The sequence below is a fragment of the Lepisosteus platostomus genome, chromosome 27 (genome assembly GCF_059453375.1).
Source record: "Lepisosteus platostomus isolate fLepPlt1 chromosome 27, fLepPlt1.hap1, whole genome shotgun sequence".
NCBI classification, from domain to species: Eukaryota; Metazoa; Chordata; class Actinopteri; order Semionotiformes; family Lepisosteidae; genus Lepisosteus; species Lepisosteus platostomus.
Genome location: NC_142637.1, coordinates 3,256,708 through 3,276,719, shown reverse-complemented (window position 1 = coordinate 3,276,719; position 20,012 = coordinate 3,256,708). Strand labels below are relative to the sequence as shown.

Genomic DNA, 20,012 nt, shown 5'->3' with positions numbered 1-20,012 from the left:
GTCCCTTCGGAACATTTGTCTTGTATTCCACAATATAAGATTAAGAACTGCTTTGCTTGTATTACTGGGTGGTTGTTAGTCTTGTAATTTGACCCCACTAAGCAGCTGCTTCTATATTCCAGCCCCTATTCAGCCAAACTGAGAACTAACATTAGTCACTTTATTTCATGCTTCATAAAATTGCATTATTTTAAAGCTTTATTCTTGTTTTTGAAGAGACAATATTGCTTCATTGAAATGGTCTTAAGTCTCCTTTTGTGACTTGCTAAATATGGTTCAGAAAACTATTGACACATCGTAAGTCATGTAGCCACCTCATACCGTTACGTTTCATTCTGGAGTAAAATTTGTAAAGTTACTTTCCAAGTTAAAATATTTATACAATTCAAAATTATAATGCACTTAACTTTTTGTAACATGGTTGGAAAAGGATAACACCAGTTGCAAGGTATCTTGTTGGGTGGTATTAAGGATGTTTTCACAAACTTCACTTTCCAAACTGAAAATCTGCAAAGATTACTCTTTATAATGAACTAGGATCTAATGCATTTCAGATTTCCTTAACAGTAGATTGGTTTTGCTTGATGTGAAATGATTTGCCCCTGTAGCAGTGTTTTAGTATGTTTTTCTCTGCAACAAATTGCATATTGGACCTTTTTGAGATCCCCCCCCCCCCCCCCCCCCCCCACATGTGAAAGCCAGTTTTGTTCTGTTGAATAGTCCTGATGGTTTTTCTTCCTGTAAGATTTCCATTAGAGTATTCCAGTTTTCTGACGACATTTGTAGTGTACTTAAAATCTGAAGTCAATATTGTCTCTGCTTTTTCTGTGTCTCATGTTTAAACTTTTTTTTCTCCCTCTTTAGTGTTCCTCTAGGTTGAAAAATCATTACCATATTAATTAAACCATCTAATAGCAGATGCTGCAGGATGGAACACTACATATTTCTTTGTGTATACTGACCTTGTTTTTTTTACCTCCTTTTTTTCTTCTCTCCCTCCCCATTCCCCTCTCCCCTTATTTTTTTGTTTTTAATACCTTGACCTGGAAACTTTTTGCCAACTGACTGCACGCCCCATGCCCCCCCCACCCATCTGCTTCCTGTTGTCACAAATACACAACACTGTAATTTGGAATACAAAAACAACTCCCTTCCAAACACAACAAAATATCCCTCCACTGAATTTTGTGCCTACTCCCCTTCCCTCCTGCCCCTCTCCCCTGAAATATTAACCACCTTGAAACTTCATGATCCAACCACCGTTTTTCGCCATTCCCCGTGGATCTGCCTCGCTGTGGATGATATGTTCAACCTCCACTCTCCTGCCTCCGATCTTTTCCTGTCCCTTCTCCCTCCGCTGCCTTCCTCTGCTGTCCTATAAAGAGAGTTACGCCCCAATGCCTCTTTATTCTTTTCGGTATGTTATCATTAGCATCTTTTTTTATTACCTTTTTTGTTTTTTCTTTTTAAACTTCATCTAAAAAAACTTGAGTGCTGTTTTTTTTTGCGTGTTGATCATTTGGGAAAAAAGCTGCAGCATTCTCATAACTGCTATAATCCATTCTGTTGCTATGTTTGTTTGTTTTTTGTAGCATCTTTCTGTGCTTCCTTTCAGTAGAGGTACAAATTGGCAATTGTGCTGAGTATTTGGGAGGTGAACTAGGGATTTCTCTCATCTCTGGTTTTCGCATGTCTTATTGACAGCTTCCTGTTGTGCCTGAATTGAATCTTCTAATTTGTTGATTTTTGCTATTCTGTAGATTTAGGCCTTTCATTGTATTGCCTTCTTTTAAGACGTTTTGTACCTAGTCTTGTTAGTGAAGACTTTTAATTGCTTTTTATACTGTTCACAATATTTACTTCTTCCCTTTTAATAGTTATGCTAATGGAATTATCTATTGTATTTGTCATTGTAGTATATAATTCTGCAGTGACATCTGGATCCGAGTTAATAAACACACAATCTTTTAATCCCTGCGTTGCATTATATGCAAGTCCTTTGGAGTTGATTATGTTCATATTACAAACTAAACCACTTTAATTATTTAACTTTATTCAGAAAAATTTGTGACTTACCGTTAATGCAAGCAGGTGTTTTACATGTCTTGTGACGCAAATGACAGCACTGGAGCTTGTAGGATGTTCTGCAGACTTCCCAGTCTGTTCTTGATTAAGTTAGAAAAAGCAAACTGCTGCTGAATTCCCTTTCAAAACTGTAATTTGCTTTTGACCCTTTAGATCATAAATGGAAATTCAGTCTTGAGATGCTGCATCTTTTTTGTATATCAATTTGACTGTGATTTTTTTCCATTTTTAAAGTTTGGCTTGTTTAGTTATCAATTCAGTAGAAATGCATGTCTTTTGCTTTGCATGTTTTATATAGGCTTTAACAACACAAGATTGCTTTTGATTGTAGTCTCCTAGTTTTATATAATTGGTACAATGGAATCAACATTCTCTTGATTTTCCAATATTAAGCTTTGCTGATGGGTTTTTCCTTTAACACTACGACTTTGATTAGTTTCCCCCTCTGCAAGTCTTAAACGGTATCTTAAACTGCATCTGGGAGGGAGAGATTTCCTATGATGACTTGTATGGAAATGTACCTCCTATTTCCTAAGTGATGACAAAAGTAACTTTTCTGCTTCTGGTAAAACTCCATTATTGCAGTGATGCATCTTTAATATAAAGAATATTAGACTACTTGTATCTTAATATGGGGTTTGCATTAGCCTTAATGAAATGTAATGGGGGTTGTGCAAGACTTCTTTGTAATGTGATCTACGACTGGACATTGATATCAGAGCTTCACAACATTAAAAGTAATATTTAAAGATGCTGTCCAAGATTTTCATATGATCTTTCTGAGAGCTTTTTCCAAGGCAGTTACTAAATGAAAATGATGAGAAGTACCTGTTTTTCTTTTTGATGAAAAGTTTTCACTGGCTCACAGCTAGAAGCCTGAACAGATACAGAAAGGTAGAATTGTGAAATTGAGAACTGATTTAATGTGACGTTTACTGATCAAGCCCATCTTGTTCTGTTCAGGTGTATATGGTGATGTAATGAGAGTGAAGATCCTGTTCAACAAGAAGGAGAATGCCTTGGTACAGATGGCAGATGGGACGCAGGCTCAGCTTGGTAGATTTCTTAATGCTTATTCTTAAAGTAAACATTTATAGTATCTGCAGAGCTTTTAGACAGGTCTTAACTCCAGTTTCTAGTTCAGACACAATTCAACAAATTAGTGCTTTACAAGTGTTTTACACTTCAACCTTGAAATACTATTTTTATGCTGTCTTTTTTGCATTGTATCCAAAACTGCCTTTCCGAGGTTATAAAAACTGAAAATGATTCAATCTTCTGTGCAATGGGTATTAAAAAGCAAAAGTGATTTCAGTAAATGAAATGTGGACTTCATGCCAACGTTTAAACTTTGGTTGTCATTTGAGTCTTGGAATGGGGGCTTTGGGTTTGCAAACCGACTTGTGGTTCTGGAATTTGTTTGTGGTAAATGTATTGACCTGTGTTGGCAGCAATGAGTCATCTGAATGGACAGAAACTCCACGGGAAGGCAATCCGAGTGACACTGTCCAAACACACAACAGTGCAGCTGCCTCGTGAGGGCCAGGAGGATCAGGGCCTCACCAAAGACTTCAGCAGTTCACCCCTGCACAGGTTCAAAAAACCAGGCTCCAAAAACTACCAGAACATCTTTCCTCCTTCAGCTACCCTGCACCTCTCCAACATCCCGTAAGTTAATAAATTATAGCTTTAAGAACTTGTGATAAGAACATATGAAGGTGTAAAATCTAGGACAATTTCGGGCTTTTCTTTGTGTGCTTTGTGAAGTTGAATACAGTGGTATTCCATTGTGAACAATTTTCATATTTCCTGCTCATTCATTCTGGCAATTTTCTCACCCCTATTTTTCATAATTGATAGACCTTCGGTGGTTGAAGATGATCTCAAGATGCTATTTGCAAGCTCTGGTGCAGTGGTCAAGGCATTCAAGTTCTTCCAGTAAGTACAAACCGGTGACTGTCTGTGGTTTAATTTGAAACTAGCAATAAATACTTCTGTACACTGAGACCCAACAGTATGAGCATTGTTGTGGTGGTTCAGGAAGATCTTGTTGCTACAAGCAGTTGAGAAACTATTCTTGGTCAGTTATTCTTTTTTTACATTTTGTGATCACTTGAATACTGCTCTTTTAAAAGTAGTGTCTAAGGAATTGATTAGATTTATGTAACAGACTAGCTCAACATTTTATGGCTTCCTTTCTCATTCCTACATTGACTGTAATGTCTTAAGCCCAGCTAGAAACCTCAGTTGATTTTCTTGTATAAGTCTTAGTCAACTGCTAGAAGTTGTTCAAATCCTAATGTCCGTCAGGGTTTGTGTACATGAACACTATAAACGCAGTAAATTGCCAATTATTCTGTTACATCTAGGAAAGACCGCAAGATGGCCCTGATTCAGATGGGTTCAGTGGAAGAAGCAATCCAGTGCCTGATTGAGTATCACAATCATGATCTGGGAGAGAACCATCACCTGAGAGTCTCTTTCTCAAAGTCCACAATCTGAAGGACCAGCTCCAGGGGGTTGAGGGGTCAGAGGAGAAGTTGTGGATAGACTGTCACTTTAGATGACAACCTTGTGGGAGAAGTCCTTCAGCTGGAGAAATGCCCACAAGACACACTTCCATCATTCCTTTATTATATATTTATATATATCTATAAAATGCCACTTTGAACCTAGAGACCAGAGAAAAACAAACCAGAGTTTTTTTTTATTTGGGTTTTAAGCCTTTTATTAGCTTTTTTTTTAATGAACTAGTATAGTCATTCCCATGTGTTTTGTGCATTATGTAATCTTTATCTACAGATTGACTATAGTTTACACATGGCAACTCTGGGGAAAACCTACAAGTGAGACTATCAGGTTGCACACTTAAAGCCTTTCCTTTTTTCTTTTAGTATATTCTTGATGCCTTTGGGGAACCATACCACTAGGTTTAGAGGGGGTGGTGTATAGTACATTGAATGTTCTGCCTTTAAAAAAAATCCTGTGCCTTATTGTAAAAATAGTCGAGACGTTCTTAAATCCATCTGAGTCTGTCTATGCCCCTTTGTCTAAATATCTTACATTGTTTATTTTAGTGGAGATGCCTTCATTTTGGTATTCCATTAAGCGTCATGTTATGCCTGTTCAACAAGAAAGGTTGTTGTGTGGGGTAATGTACGAATTGGTGTAAATGCTGCATTTCTGTAATGTTGAATGATAATTCAGAGGCACAAACTTTGTGTATATCTGTGAGGCACAGGAAGGATTTTTTTCAATTGAAGTCCATGCTGAAGTTAATTAGGCAAGGCTAATCAGGATTGTTCATATTCCCCAGTGTGCATATTTAGCTTACATTTTCATAAGACCCTTTGTATACCAGGGTTCCTCAGTCTTATAACTTTATTTACTGTTTATTAGCTTAGCTCTAGCAGATTCCATTTAATTTTTAACTTTATGCAATTGTGTACAAACCAACTTTTTTCATTGTGCGTATTCACATCTTTCCTATACTGTCTTTTTTTGGGGGGGGTTGGGTCAGTGGTGTAATTTCATTACTGTGCCTTTTCATTGTTTTGTGTACTTCTGAGTAGTACACAAGGAGTGGCCAGTAACACTTTGGCAGGCATTGGTGTTTTTGATTCTCTTTAGGTTTAAGTGACCTTTACCTGTTGGGCAGCCATATCTCAACCTTTATTTTGGTGGAAGCTTCAAAGCTCAGAACAAGCTCCTGTGTAGTTGGCTCCTGGAGATGCTCAACACATAAGCATTTGTCTTATACCAGTTTGAAGTTCTAACGCTAACAGGCAGGCAGGCTGGTAGGTGGGGATGACTTGTACAAGTCATTTGAAAAAAAAAATTGAAACAAAACATTAATCATTTAAGTTAATGAAGAGCCTCTTATTTTCAAAATTTTAATCTCTGGAAGTGTCCAGGAACTTTAAACCTGGCAGTGACCTTTAAGCAATAAGAGCTTAAAGCTTTAGATTGCTGTTTTTCTGGTAAGCCAGTAAAGTCTAGATCTTTTTTTTTTTTTTTTTTACCATTCAATAGGGGGGGGCGTGGATATAGTTAAGTGCTCTAAAGACTTGAGCTGGCCTTATACGTAGCTTGTTCCATAGAAATCTTCTACCTGGCTAAAATAAAGACCCAGACCAATTTGGAAGTCTTTTTATCCCAACTGCAATTGTACAAATGGGTGGTGCACTAGAGCCATTATCCTACTTCTGTCGTACTTTAAATGCCCTTTTATTATGATGCTTTTAAAATAACGGTTGACTTGGTAATGGGCATATGTTATCTATTCCTGATGGGGCTTGCTACAGTTTAAAACTTATGCATATCTATACATTTAACCTGTTTTTGGTGCCTGCTGATGAGTTGGGTACCACTCGTTCTGTCCAGAGTCTTAAGTTTCAGACATTCCTTTGTGCCTTTAGGATATTTAATATGTAGAAATAATGCCTTCAATTGGCATGTTGATCTTACTGTGTACCTTATTCAGTAACCTTTATTGTGCTTACGTTCAAACTATTTGGGACACATTTTACTTTGTAATTGGTGCAAAGCAATATTTTTTTGTAAAATATTTTTCAGGGTAATCAACATACCTAGGACCAAAGCTGAGTGCATTTTCTTCCCTTCACCTTAATGACTTTTGTTACATCTAGTTCCTGCTAAATGCCTTTATATATTAATATCTCCTTGAATGAAATTCTAACAGCGCAAAATTGGAAGTTGAAGGCTGTGCATTTAATAGTGGCATTATAAGACACTTCACATAAGCTGTTTGAAAGTACTGTAAGACCTTAATTGCTAAGCTGTTTTTAGCGATCAGACCATAGTGTCACCGAGGGATTTGGACTTGTCAATGTGCAAGAGCCATAATCCTTTTAAACAACTATTAAAGGAACAATATCTGTTAATGCTGGTTTTCCCATTTCCTGAAATTTTGTACAGTCTGCAGGTCACTTTGAATATAACTCCTGCACAGGGTACTTCATCTGACCAAAAATACCGGCGAGTTGTAGGTTTTTGCACGCAGGGACTCTTGTCTAGATCTACTCTACATGTACTGTAGAATAGTTGTAGGAGTTGGATGTTTATGCCATCAGCAGCTTTTTGTGAATTTCTCTACCACCTTGTATACTTGGAAAAGTCCAAAATGTTTTGCAAGCCACGCTTAAAAACATCTTTAATGTTTGAAGTTTCAATATAAAGTGACATTGCATAGTGGTACTTGCATGAGAGTACATCTTTAATGCCTTAAATATGTGGGAGTATTACGCAGAAACTGACACTTCATGGAGAGAATATTTACTATAGCCTTAATTTATGGGTTTGTATACTTTACAGTTACACAGAGGATGAATTTTGTGCCCCTATAACTAACCTATCTACAGGTTGAGTTGATCACCGCTTATTAGTTTTGGCATTTAGCTATTTTTTTAGGGGGGCTGTGTAGGGGAATAATGGGGGGGAAAAGGTGTAAATATTCATGCTTTTTGTACCAGATAAATGGTGATAGGGAAGCAATACAGGTTTTATAACTAAAACAAATGTATATTTTGATATCTGCTTTGACCAGGGTTTTCAGACCATTCTAGAGCCATATGAAGATAAATTTGTATTGCGAAAAGAATTAAAATATTTTCTAAAAATGTTTTCTGTAATCCTTTGTCCCTTTTGACCCATTGTTGTGATAATGGCTCATACCTTCTGGATCTTGTGCCTTTTAATAAATCTTTTATTCCTGCTTTCATCACTTGTGCCTCTTTTTTTTTTCTTCCCTTCTGTTCTTATATGCGACTTTTACATTCTGTAATTTTTAATAACATTCTTATTTCTTACTCAGCCTTATGTACTTGTTCTTAGACCTAAGTTACAGACTTCCATTCACATCCTCCCTCCCCATTCATTGCCAGTTCTGTGCTAACTCCTGTTCTCGGCTTTCTGCACTTGTCCTGATGCGCTTCCTTTAACAGGTTGACTTGGTGGACTGTGCATCTGCAACATGTCTTCCAGGCAAGGAGTTTTTTTTAACTGAGGTTACACTGGCAATAGAAATATGATTTAAAACCTAAACCCCTTTATTTCTAATAAAGCTTGCAATGGGCAATGACTTTGGGTGTATAATCTCTTTAAAATAGTGTAGCTTGCACTGCCAGTGTAATCCTGAATGTTTTTCACCAAGATTCTGCATATTCTCAAATATAGGCTGTTCCCAAAACATTACAAACCTTTTAATTCTCCCACCGCACTCTGGGGAAACTGCTGCCAGTGACTTGATATTGGAACCAGTGTGAGAAGTTTAAATTGATGGAAACCATCCCTGTTTTGAGTGCTCCTTTGGAACCATTTTCTATTAGCGAAGTATGCTCAACATAGGTGAAGACACCAGAAAAAAATGGTTTAGCTTGGTTAATGAATATCCCCACGCCATAAGCTTTCCCCCGTTCACGTTTTGTTCCACAATTGGCCTACAATTTTGTGCTGAATATCAAATGTATTTTTTGGGGGAAGTACACTTTGGGTCTCATGCCTTTGGTGAAATGATTGATATTCTGTGTGTGCTACATTCTCATTTAGGAGTTCCCAAAAGAGGGTTTATTAGGAACTGCTGATGTGCTGCTTTACCAGCTTGAATGGCAAGCCTGGTTAAAAGGAAGATTTAAAAGTCTTTACCATCGGTGTGGTTTGCACCTGGCAACTTCTACTCCTCCAAGAGGTTACACCAATGCAGTTAAAAACACACTGGGGAAAATGAATCACTTTGCTGTAATTTTCTCAGATCAATCTGGATGTAATGATCGTGGTAAGGATGTTTTAGTTATTTATAAATTACCGGCTATGTTGCCAGAGTGGGCTATCCTGCCCTTCTTGGGCACCGAGGGTGTGACCACATTCTAGTAGCACAATGGCTTTCTTGTGGGGATAAGTGTTAATGATTAAATCCATATCCTACTTAAGACAAGATCACTTTATTGGCCATATACAATTTCTTGCATTAGGAATTTCTTTTCGCAGACCCCAGCTTGCTCTCTGAGACAGACGGTGGGAGAGAAAAGCCTGGGGTCAGAGAGCAGGGTTGGCCATTTATACGGCGGGCCCCTGGAGAAGCTGGGGTTAAGGGCCTTGCTCAGGGGCCCAATGGAGTAGGATTCCTCTGCTGACCGCAGGGTTTGATCTGGTAACCTTTCAGCCACAGGTGTGGATCCTGAGCCACAGAGTCACCCCTCCACCCCTTGTGCCTCATCCGTTTAGAAATGATCAGAAGATAAGCGTTCCTGCAAGCCTTTGTGAAACAGACAGCACAAAGAGGGTTTTCTCAAGAACAAAAACATTTCTGTTCAGGGACAGGGCTCTTAGCTCTATTCCTGGAGGGCTTCTGATTTTCATCTTCGCTAGGTTTCTTTAATGAGACTTAATCCCTGTTTGGTGAGAATATTCTAATTTGCTGCAGCACTTAGTCTTTAATTCCAGACCTATTCTCCTACAGAAGCATCATTAAGACATTTAACAAGGTCTGAGCAGTCTCTCCTCGGCATGCTTGTTATAGGGTAACATGCTTTCAAAACTAATAGCTGCACTGTGAGTGCCTAAAACATGCCCTTAATTTGGTTGGCCATTTCTCACTCTACCTGATCTGCTGTATACTGAGGCTGCTGGCATGAAATAGTAGCTACACCTCATATTTTCATATTAAAGTGGTGGAGTTTTATATTTTAGTGGTCCCCTCCTATATGTAAAATACTATGGGTTAAAGCTGGACAGCAAAAAAAGACAGCGTTTATAATGAAGAAAACAGGCAGTTAAACAAGATTAAGCTCGGTCAGTACAGGGAGAGTATTGCTGCTGAAAGTGAAACTGGTGATGGGTAGGTGGCGCTCTTTCCCCAGCACCTGACTTTCCCGTCCAGTGCCCCGACATGTTGAGCGTGGATACTGTGCTGCAGAGGTTGGGCTCCTTCACCTGAGGTTCTACCGTGTTCAATAAACGATTTAGCTTAGGCCCTCACTTAAGTTAATTGAATAAATAATTTCTCTACCATTCACCACTACCTGAAACCACCAGTAATAACTAAACCGTGCATCATTTTTTTAAAGCGCTTTGGGATTATTCGGGATAAAATAAGTACAGTATAAATTAACATTCAGAGAAAAGGCAGACCCTTATTTTACCTATTTACCTACACTGTAGCTTCTGAACTGCACCGAAATAACTTTTGAATCTCTACCGTCTAATCGTTTGCACGCCTTTTGTAAATCGCGGTACTTGCACATTCCAGAGTATCTGTAAACAAAATTTACGCGATGAACAACACTTAGTTTTTCTTCTCATAAAATACGAGTAATACGCTTCGGGAAAAAATCATACATCAAGCATACATCAAGCTTCGTTTACCGAGAATACTGTCGAGTTGCCATTAAAAAGCGTGACCAGGCGGAACTATTTTCTCCGACCACTGTTTCCAAGCCGGATCTGACTTACTGACGGGTGATCTTCCCGTCACAACCAGGAAGTGGGGACCACTTGAGGAAATTACAGACACACTCAGCAAACACAGGAGAAAAACGGTGACGCTGATGTCCTTTCCCATATGAATATCGCGAAGACAAGTGGAACAGACGCGTACGATTGAGGAACTGATCTTTGTTTAAAGCGAGAAACATCGAGAAAGATGCAGCTTCCGGTGGGTTTGCTTTCCATGGTGATACTTCGGTTTGTTGCCTCGGCGGTTACTGGAGACCAGAACCCCGAAAATGCCAGTCTTGACTCTCCGGCCAACAAAACCCTGAATCCCACAGTTTCAACCACACGTAACGGCCACGTCAACGGGACTGAAAACGGGAGCAAAGGATACAATGATTTCAGTGTGAACAGATCGATGATCCAGAGAGCGCTGTACGTGTTGATGGGCATCACGGTCATCGGAGTCGTGTATTTCATTGTCAGAGCTGTCAGGTGAGTATTTGGAAACATAATTATAAAGAGGAACACAGCTTTATATAGAATAGTTTTTGTGTGTTTTTTTTTAATCGAGTTACTCGGTAGATTAAGCATTACATTTCCGCGAATAGCTATGGAGTTCACGATTTCAACACGGAGACTTGAAATTTTGTGACTTACACATTTTTGGTGAGAAACTGACTCATGTCCAAATTCCCCCAGTTTCACTGCGCGGCGGTTAGGCTTGGTGTTTTCCGACGTCCTCTTCTGACTTCGTGTTGTAATACAAGAGTTACAACAGCCAGAACATAAGTACAGCATATTGCTCGTAGGTTTTTTTTTAAGTCTGTGAAGTAAGAAGTACTTAAGAAATGACAGCAAGACAATCAATTTAGTTTTTTTTTTCCCTGTATATTAAAATGTGCAGTTGCGTATTTAAATATTTTACAGTACCGTGCTCACTTTCCATAGTTACAGATTTGAGTAGATTTCACAAGGGTCACATGAATGTCCCCAAAAGGTTTGACGAACCAGGAGAATTTACCCTGGTATTAATATTGTGAAGCACAGAAAAAAACTTGATCCAGAGAACTTCTGACACGCAACGGAAAGTGTGACCCACATTTGTAGAAGAATTATGTAGTAGTATACAGGGATGTCATATGTAAGCAGAGAAATAAGTAGTAACAGACTTTGAATCTCTTTGCTCAGTCGATATGACACTATGACGAATTCATAATAAATGTCTTCCGCGCTAACAACCTCATTAAGGTGCCAGTGTGCCAAGCGTGGGCGGACCTAATAACTTGTTAAGCAGCCTTTCCTGTTTATTTATTTATTTTTATTTATTTATTTATTTATTTATTTATTTTTACCAATGGTAAAGTGACGTTTAGGTTTCCTTTTCGATGTCTGGTGTTCAGTGACTTTGCGATGGTTGGTGTTACAGATACTCAGAGATATAGTGTGTTAGTGCTGTGGTATTAGAGAGGGATGCACAGTTCCGTTCCGTTCAGACTTTATTATCTTCTGGGGGAATTTTGTTTTATGGCTCAGGCCAATACAACAAAACCAGAAAGACAAACTTAACCAAGAGAGAAAATCTCCTGTAGTACAGTAGTGTTACAGGAGATAAGAGAGTTACTTTACATTGTCTGTAGGTGATATTGCAGTGAGGATGAGTGGTTTCTTAGTTTTACACCTGGGCACACAGATGGGAGTACAGTAAATCCACCCTGGAGGGGGTGAGGCACACAGGTCTATGTTGGTAAAACAGGGTCGCTTCGTTCTCTGGTGCTTCATGGGCTCTTGCTCTTGCAGGTTGCGGAAGACAACAACGCAGAGAAAGAAGTATGGGCTGCTGTCCAACCACGACGATACCATGGAGATGGCGCCACTGGAGAGCGACGACGACGACACCACTGTGTACGAGGCCAGGTCCTTGAGGAGGTGAGCACTGACCAGCACGGCACTTTTGAACTGTTGGTGTTCACATATTTTGAAGCCGATGCTATGGTTAAAGGAAATATAAATGCTGAAGATATATAACGCTTAAGGTGTTTTACACGGTTGTAGCCCCAGTCAGATTTTTAAGGCAGCTCATTGAACCTCAGTTTCCTTTATGAGTGTTCTTTCGAGTCTGGTTGTTACTCAAAGCAACATCTGAGTCAAAGTTATCAATATCAGTGATATATGCATAATAAAATATACATACTTAATAAGCTGGTTTCATACTTCAAAAATGTTCTACACCTAGTCTTATTTGCCTACAATAACATTAAGTACTCTGTGATTGAAGCCAGGATGGAGGTAACTCACTATTATGGTATGTAGTATCCAAAGTTGATTGATAGTAGTGGTGGAGTTTATGCTTACAGATGCCCAGTTGAGGTCACTGGAGACAGAGACACTCTCCTCTTGGGGTGTCCAGATTGCTTCTGAGCCAATGCAGGAGTTGGACCCTGGTATCAGTTCTCAAATCAAATAAATCAGATGAACTCCCCTGTTCCCTATCTTGATGTAGATCTTTGGAATGCAAGGACCTGAGTGGTAATACGTTTGTGGTTTGACACTGTTTTTAAGGGGAAAAAATCAATTTTCAGCAAATCAAAATTCTTACCTTTCAAGTTTCTTTTTATGCTCAAAGGAAACCCAGCTGTCACAAAAAGTCAGAGACACAATATGTCTCCACATTGACCTATTTATGTTTCCATCCAGCATCAGTCAGCATCAGAGCTTTTTGAAAATATGTCCCTATAAAATAAAACCAGCTGTGATTAAATGAGTAGTCTGTACCAACTGATTTTCCTTTCCTACTCGTTCTGTAATGAGAGATACAGTTTCTTACAGATCCTCCCTTGCTAGGGTTCTTATATCAGATTTCTTTCCTTTGTGTGTCAGATGAACCTTGCGTCTCTGATCTGTGGAGCACAGAAGACTGGAAGGATCAAAGGTTCCACAACATACATTCTTCTACTGCTCAACTCATTTTTTTCCTCCAAAACTGCAAACAAACTGGAAATGTAGGTGTTTTTTTTAACGTGACGTTAATACATCTATTTAAAAACAAAAAGACTAAAAATGTGACGTTTTGGTGGGAAGAATGGACAGAAGCCACCATCCTCTCTTTGGCTTTAATTGAAAGGATCTGAAGTAAGAGGAGCTGGTTCTTGGTAGGTATCATGCACTCTAAGATGAAAGAAACAAGGACTATTCGATTGTTCGTCCTTGGAAATTACTGACTGATACTTGCTCCTTTCATACGGCTATCTCATGACCCTTCCTGAAATGATTGTTGTATAACTTGCCTAACTTGGGACTTAAATTGTTGGTTGAATGAAAACATTCACTGGCTGTTTGTGAAGGCGTTGGTTGGTACATTACTGAAATATTGTATGTTTCATTTTATAAAAAGCAGACAGTTTAACTATGAAAACCTTTAAGTCATTTGTTGTTCCAGCAGGGAACATTACCCACGCTCCATACCGCCGTTGTTTTCCAACCTTCCTCCTGTTTACAAAACGAGACTCTTGCTTGGCACTCTATAAACATGTTCTGGAGAGCAGATCACGTGGCAGACCACAGTGATCAATCAGAAAAGTCTCACTGCAGTCTTCTTAAGAGCCTGAATGCGCCCGACTAACTTTCAGCGCCTGTAAAGGAAGCTGATAAGCCTGTCTTCACCTATTTAAACAACTTAAAGCTTATCTGTTTATTCATAAAAGGAACTTTGCCTCAAGGGCCTTAATTCAAAAATCTATACACAATTTCAGAGGTGGAAGACTGTCGGTTTCTTCACGCTCCTTATTGATCTTTATCTCCAGATAAAGATCCTTCAAGATGGAGCTGCTAAAAATAATCCCGCAGATAAGAAAAGCAAAAACAAAGCAAAAGGAGTGATCTTGGCTCAGCTACAGATTTGCATTGAAAATGTTATTGCATCCGAAGGTAACTAACAACAGTAGCCAGTTTCATTGTGCATGTCACGGTTTATTAGTGGTAACCTTTAGATTTGACTGGAGGTGGGTGATGTCTTGGGTTTGTTAGTTCCATCTTCTGTTCTCTTCTGTGATTGCATTTTCTCAGTGCTCGTTCTTACCTGTGATAAAGCAGTGGCAGCTTTTATCAAAGCCTTTCTTTAAAATGCACAGGGTTCTGAGATCCAAGGGGGGTGGCAGGGCTGGAGCCTTACAGATCCTTCTGTTTGAACTGTGCTTCTCAATTCCTATTCCTGCTACACATGCTACCTGCACCAGAGCAGAATGGATTAAGATGGCAAGACAGCCTTTGGTGGCAAAATACAGAGGGGACTAAAAACTAACTCTTTCGCCTGTTTTTTTACACATGGTGCTTTGATTCACACTGTTAATGATAAAACAAGATATTGCTCTATTCGAAAAATGTTCTAAACCACTTAAATTTACAATTGTGCTAAAATATCTGAATTGTATTCATTCTAGTCTATGCAACAAGTGAGAAAAATATTAGGAAAACTATTTGTATGGAACCTCTCAGTGTGAGAAGGAGCCATGTGTTTCTGTGAGCTGAATTTAGAACATACATGTTAGATAGGGCTGTGAAGTAGTACATGTCCTTGATTTATCAAGAACTGTACACCCAAGTATTTGTTTTTTACCACCTCTGGAAGGAAAATAATATTTTTTCCTGTAATGTGCCAGTCAAAGTGTGCCTTAAAATTTTAAAACTGGCAGTGTCACGTTCAGTAGTAACCTTTTACAAGTTTTATCCATTTTTGTATCCACAGTGTACTAAGCATTTTTTTATTTTGGAAATAGCAGTGTTTTTGCTTAAATATCCGAGAAGAGACTAGTTACTGTATTGATGCAACAGGAATGTTACTGATCATCTTCCTGGTTGCTGTTTTTCAGTTGTTTTTTGTACAGGCAATTTCTCTCATTTTAGTTGACTAGGATGGAGTGCCCATCTTCGGCAGAGGTAAGGAGTTGAAAAATGTGCAGCACGTTAATGAAGATCATTCTAATCTTACCATTCCTAACAGCCTTCAAAGACACCTCTGAATTTACAAGACCAGTGTAGAGATTTCTCCTAGAACCATTAAAATGGCTCGTCATTACAGCAGATAGGAGGAGGAAATTCATCCGCTGCACGCTGTTCATGTGTTCCAAAACAGATCTTTGTTTTTAAGGAACACATGAGCACAGCTCCGGAAATGTACTGTAAGAAAGGCAGCGAACTTAAGGAGGTCAGGGAGATCCTTTGCCTTTTTGTTGCTAGTAGGGAATTGGACTCTACTAGTTTGAATCAGTTTGTTGTATATGCCCACAATTTCTTAATGAAAGCCTGTCATTTCTCAGAATGGATTATATTTGCATTTCGTTTCCGGCTGGTTTCTCTGGTCCACCTACTGTAGAGAAGGCATGTGATGCTAAAGATCAGTTTAGTTGCACATCAACTTAATGACTTGCTCGGCCAAATATTTAAATTCAAAAGGGGGAAAAGTTTGTACGGTGCTGCACTGTAACCGTGTCTTGTTCTGGGGTCCCAATTGCACTTGTATAGGCAAGTTCAACTGCACTTTATTTGTTACTGAGAGTGACATACACTGGTTACTGTCAGGGCTCATATTTTTATGCAGAAAAGCAGATAACATTAAAAACTCTCAAATTAATAAAGGCTCGTAATTGTAATTAATTGCTTGTCATTCTGGGTAACTGTAATTGAGCCTGACCCTGATTTTTACCAAAGCAGCGTTAATTATTTCTGAAACCCTCTGGGCTCGGAATCGTCTCACTTCAGTGATGCTGTGGCAGTTACTGACAGCCTTTTGAGCGTTAAACTGAGTTTACTGGCTCCCTGTTGGAGGAAAGTAATTTATTGAACTGCGTCCAGTATTTGGGATTGAGGTCTCTGTGCTCAGATTTGGCTTTGCCACATCATTAGGGTCTTATTTGCAATGGAGGGGAAGTCCTGGAAAACTGAGAATTGGGTAGAGAACATTGGCGTAGCTTTTTTCCCCATCATCATGTATCATGTATATATTTTTTATTCTAACAAACGGTTTAAAGGGGATAGAAAGGTCTAAACACGCTGGCAATTTTCCCCAGAGTACTAGAGGATGACAACTAGAGAACTAGAGAATACTAGAATGGCAGTTCTGTGGCTTATTTAACCTCTGCAAGGTGATGCACAGTTCATTCTGTGGTGGGAGTGAACTATGTCAGGATGTTTAAGAAGAGACAGCCCCAGTCCTTAGGAACAGATAATACATTCCAAGACATGTTAACTGCTCGTACTGTTTGGCAAAAAAATAAAAATAAAGTTTCTCTGATGGTTAATCCATCAAAGGGATAGTTGAGTTGTAGACATTTTTTGAATTGTCTGGACCAAACTTTTTTAGACGGATTAATAGATTTTGTATTCCATTTGTAAGAGGTAGTAGCTTTGTGTGATTTTAGTCCACACCAGCTTTTTGTATAAGAGTGTTATAACTTACTAAGGTGACAGGGAGTCTGAGTGCTAACCTTTACCTGTGTATAGTATTAGACACGGATTTCAGGGTGATTTGACTCCTGTGACATACTTTCTCAGTGCCTTTAACCAACCATTGTAAATACATTTGAAATTCCATGTAAGTAAAAACAAAGCTTTTATTTTTAAAGTGATGCAATGGCTTACATGACCTTTGTCAATGTTATTTATCCTTCCTGAAGAATTTAATTCTGGAACTGGCTCGTGTAGCCATGTGCTTTACATGGGGCCATCTGAAGAAGCACGCCTTTTATTATGTGCTGATGCAAAACGAAGACAGCCACTCACACAAATTCATGCCTACTGCACACTACACAGTGACATAACCTGTTTTGTGATATTCTACTAACTAGGGCCATCTTAGCTTCATCAAGGCATTAACCCCTTGATCTCTGCTGCTTGATGCTTTCAAGACAGATGTAACTCTGCAGAGCCTCTAAGATGAACATTGTAAGTTGTCAGACTTAAATTTGTTTCCTCTGGCACATTGCTGGCCTAAATGCCAAATGATCACAATTGGTATATTGTAGTTTTGTCTCTTTTAAAATTCATTTTGAAATTGACAGGTTTTCCTATAGTGTTGTTGACCTAGAAGAGCTGTGAAGACCCACATACAGTACCACAATTTGTAGAGTTATCCTTTAACTTGGATTTTATGCTATTTCATTTCTACTATTTCTTTCTTGTGTGTTCTCAAGTTCAGTGTAAATGCTACTGTCTCTGATGTACAGTATGTTAACACAGGAGGAAATAAAAATGGGCAAATAGATTACTTGATATTAAAAGTGCATACACTATAAAACGGGGACCAAGGGGGATTAATTTGCGTTTTGTTTTAACGAATGCAGTCCTGGCCCTCAAGGGGCACTTTCAATGTGGTGGCAGGATGTGCTCTCTTGTTTTGCTGATGATCAGCAACTTGTTTCACACACAACAATATGTGCTCTTTCTCATTAAAATGACTTTGACTGAAATCTGCTTTGTTGTGGCTTTTTCTTTGTCAAACAATTGCTTAACTGTGCAGCAGCATCCAGGTTTTAGTTGGTGTTACGCTGGAATCCATAATATGTCAGATTGCATGACATGTGCAGAAAGCTTTTTAAAATCCCAGTGCATCCAAGATCAGAAATCGCAAAGGTTAAACAGATATGAGGTACAGTCTTTGTCATAAGAACACAATTTCCCTTCTTGTTTCCTTGAGTATTGCACAAGAAAAGCTTAGATCTGTTTAGAACATAGTTCAGCACTGACAAAGAGAATGCGGCTCACCTGATCATGATATTGGCTATCATGTAAATGTACCTCCACATTCTTTTTCTCTCCAGCACGTGACTTTGTTGCTCAGATACGCAGTCATAAGACAGTACAGTATGCGTCATTAATTCCTTTGTTGATCTGTGGAGCAACAAAAAACAATTGTAATCTTGAAATATGGTTTAAAATTTGACAAATCTTCCCAGAAATCACTTATATGCTTTAAATTGAACAATTGGGATTAATTTTAATCTCAAAATGTATTTTCTCCCTTAGGGTGTTCAAACAACAGACTTTTGATCAAACTTACTTTTACAACCTAAGTTGTAAAAAGGAGATTCCCAGACTTAGTTTTCTATGTCATTCTTTATATCTTTATGGTATAAAGGGTTTTATCCCTTTACTCATAGACTTGAGCACTAAAGAGAAAACGTGCCAGATCCTGGACACCGCGGAAGGAAAATTGTGAGAAATTGTTTCAAGTGCAATTACATCTCTCTGCCACCAGGCGGGGCTATAGTTCTATTTCTACGCACGATGAGTGTATTAAACAGGCTCTGTCTTGTATCTGCAGGCTGATAATGGGATTGGTCTTTTAATTCGGTGTACTCGCTTTTAAACTGTCTGAGGTACCCCTGTGTCCAATCAACTTGACATTAAAAATGAATTGCTGCTGTTCCTTTTGATAAAGAGTTAAAAGCGAACTCATGTCTATTGTAGACTTGTGAAAGAAATTCTCCACCCTACCTTTCTTTCTCTTTGCCTCAATTTTAAATTCACCATTCGCTAACTGTGATAGGCAATATATTTGTTCAAGTATTTTACTTTCAAAAAATGCACCTTCCGCGTGGGGAAAATTGTCCAAAATTGTTCACAATGTGCACTATGTCTCCTGGGCGTCTCCTCTCGGCCCCTTTACTTGCATGATAAAGTGTTTTGTTCATAAATGGGTTGTAAATGTGTGCGTGTAATTTATGGGGCTTTAACTTTTTAGTTCAGGAAATACAATAACTGCACTGTGAATTAAATCAATGCTTTATACTGCAGCGTTTCAAGTCTCAATGGCTGCAATTAAAATCAACTCAAACAACGCCAGGTGCCGATACGTTTCAAACTTGGCTGATTTGCACATCTTTTTCCAATTAACTCGACGCACTTTTATGGAGACAAATGTTGGAAGCGGTCAATTTTATGATGGGATTTGCATCAGATAATTCTGTCTGACTCGTGCAAGCAGCAATTTAGTACACTCCGCAACACACAGCAGAGCCAGCAAGGGGAACAAATGCTCACAGGGCCACAGCTGGAACTTGGGAAATCATCTTCCAAGAAATCCAATTGGAATACAAACCGACAAGAATCCAGGAGATTTTAAAATGGCATAAAAGAAGATTCAAAATCCATCTTAATGCCATAGAAGGACACATCTGCCTTGTTTTATATTGCTGCCTAGGGCATGTTTATGACCAGCACTCTTGAGCTGTCTTCGGGGAGCCTTAAGACACCATTCTGGCCAGTACCTGGATGGGAGACCTCCTGGGAAAGCTAAGGTTTCTGCTGGAAGAGGTGTTAGTGGGACCAGTAGGCAGTGCTCTGTGTGGGTCCTAATGCCCCAGTATAGTGATAGGGACACTATACTGTAAAAAAGTGCTTTCTTTAGGATAAGACCAAAAACCGAGGTCCTGACTTTCCATGGTCATTAAAACACCTGGGGCATTTCTCATAAAGGGAAGGGG

General features: G+C 38.9%; 2 protein-coding genes across 5 annotated transcripts in view; both read left to right on the top strand.

Annotated features, from left to right (window-relative positions):
- Positions 1-7,825, top strand: part of ptbp1b (polypyrimidine tract binding protein 1b) — a 29,171-nt gene extending 21,346 nt beyond the window's left edge. For all 3 annotated transcript variants that reach the window (XM_088622329.1, XM_088622328.1, XM_088622330.1), the window contains 5 exons: positions 1,384-1,417; positions 3,049-3,141; positions 3,537-3,753; positions 3,946-4,023; positions 4,455-7,825. In XM_088622329.1, coding sequence (XP_088478455.1) covers positions 1,384-1,417; positions 3,049-3,141; positions 3,537-3,753; positions 3,946-4,023; positions 4,455-4,587 — 555 coding nt within the window. In that variant the 3' untranslated portion in view covers positions 4,588-7,825. The remainder of the gene's footprint in view (positions 1-1,383; positions 1,418-3,048; positions 3,142-3,536; positions 3,754-3,945; positions 4,024-4,454) is intronic.
- A 2,728-nt stretch (positions 7,826-10,553) lies between these two features.
- fam174c (family with sequence similarity 174 member C) lies at positions 10,554-17,996 on the top strand. 2 transcript variants are annotated; one of them, XM_088622331.1, is made up of 3 exons: positions 10,556-11,028; positions 12,334-12,462; positions 13,414-17,996. In XM_088622331.1, the coding sequence occupies exons 1-3, from the start codon at positions 10,745-10,747 to the stop codon at positions 13,415-13,417; spliced, it is 417 nt and encodes a 138-aa protein (XP_088478457.1). In that variant the 5' UTR covers positions 10,556-10,744; the 3' UTR covers positions 13,418-17,996. The 2 variants fall into 2 exon arrangements, with proteins under 2 accessions (XP_088478458.1, XP_088478457.1); XM_088622332.1 differs by lacking the exon at positions 13,414-17,996 and having other exon boundaries at positions 10,554-11,028; positions 12,334-12,466.
- The last annotated feature ends 2,016 nt before the right edge of the window (positions 17,997-20,012 follow it).

Coding starts and splice junctions, on each gene's coding strand:
- fam174c (XM_088622331.1), top strand. CDS start 10,745: ATGCAGCTTCCGGTGGGTTTGCTTTCCATGGTGATACTTCGGTTTGTT. Junction 11,029..12,333: donor TTCATTGTCAGAGCTGTCAG/GTGAGTATTTGG, acceptor TTGCTCTTGCAG/GTTGCGGAAGACAACAACGC.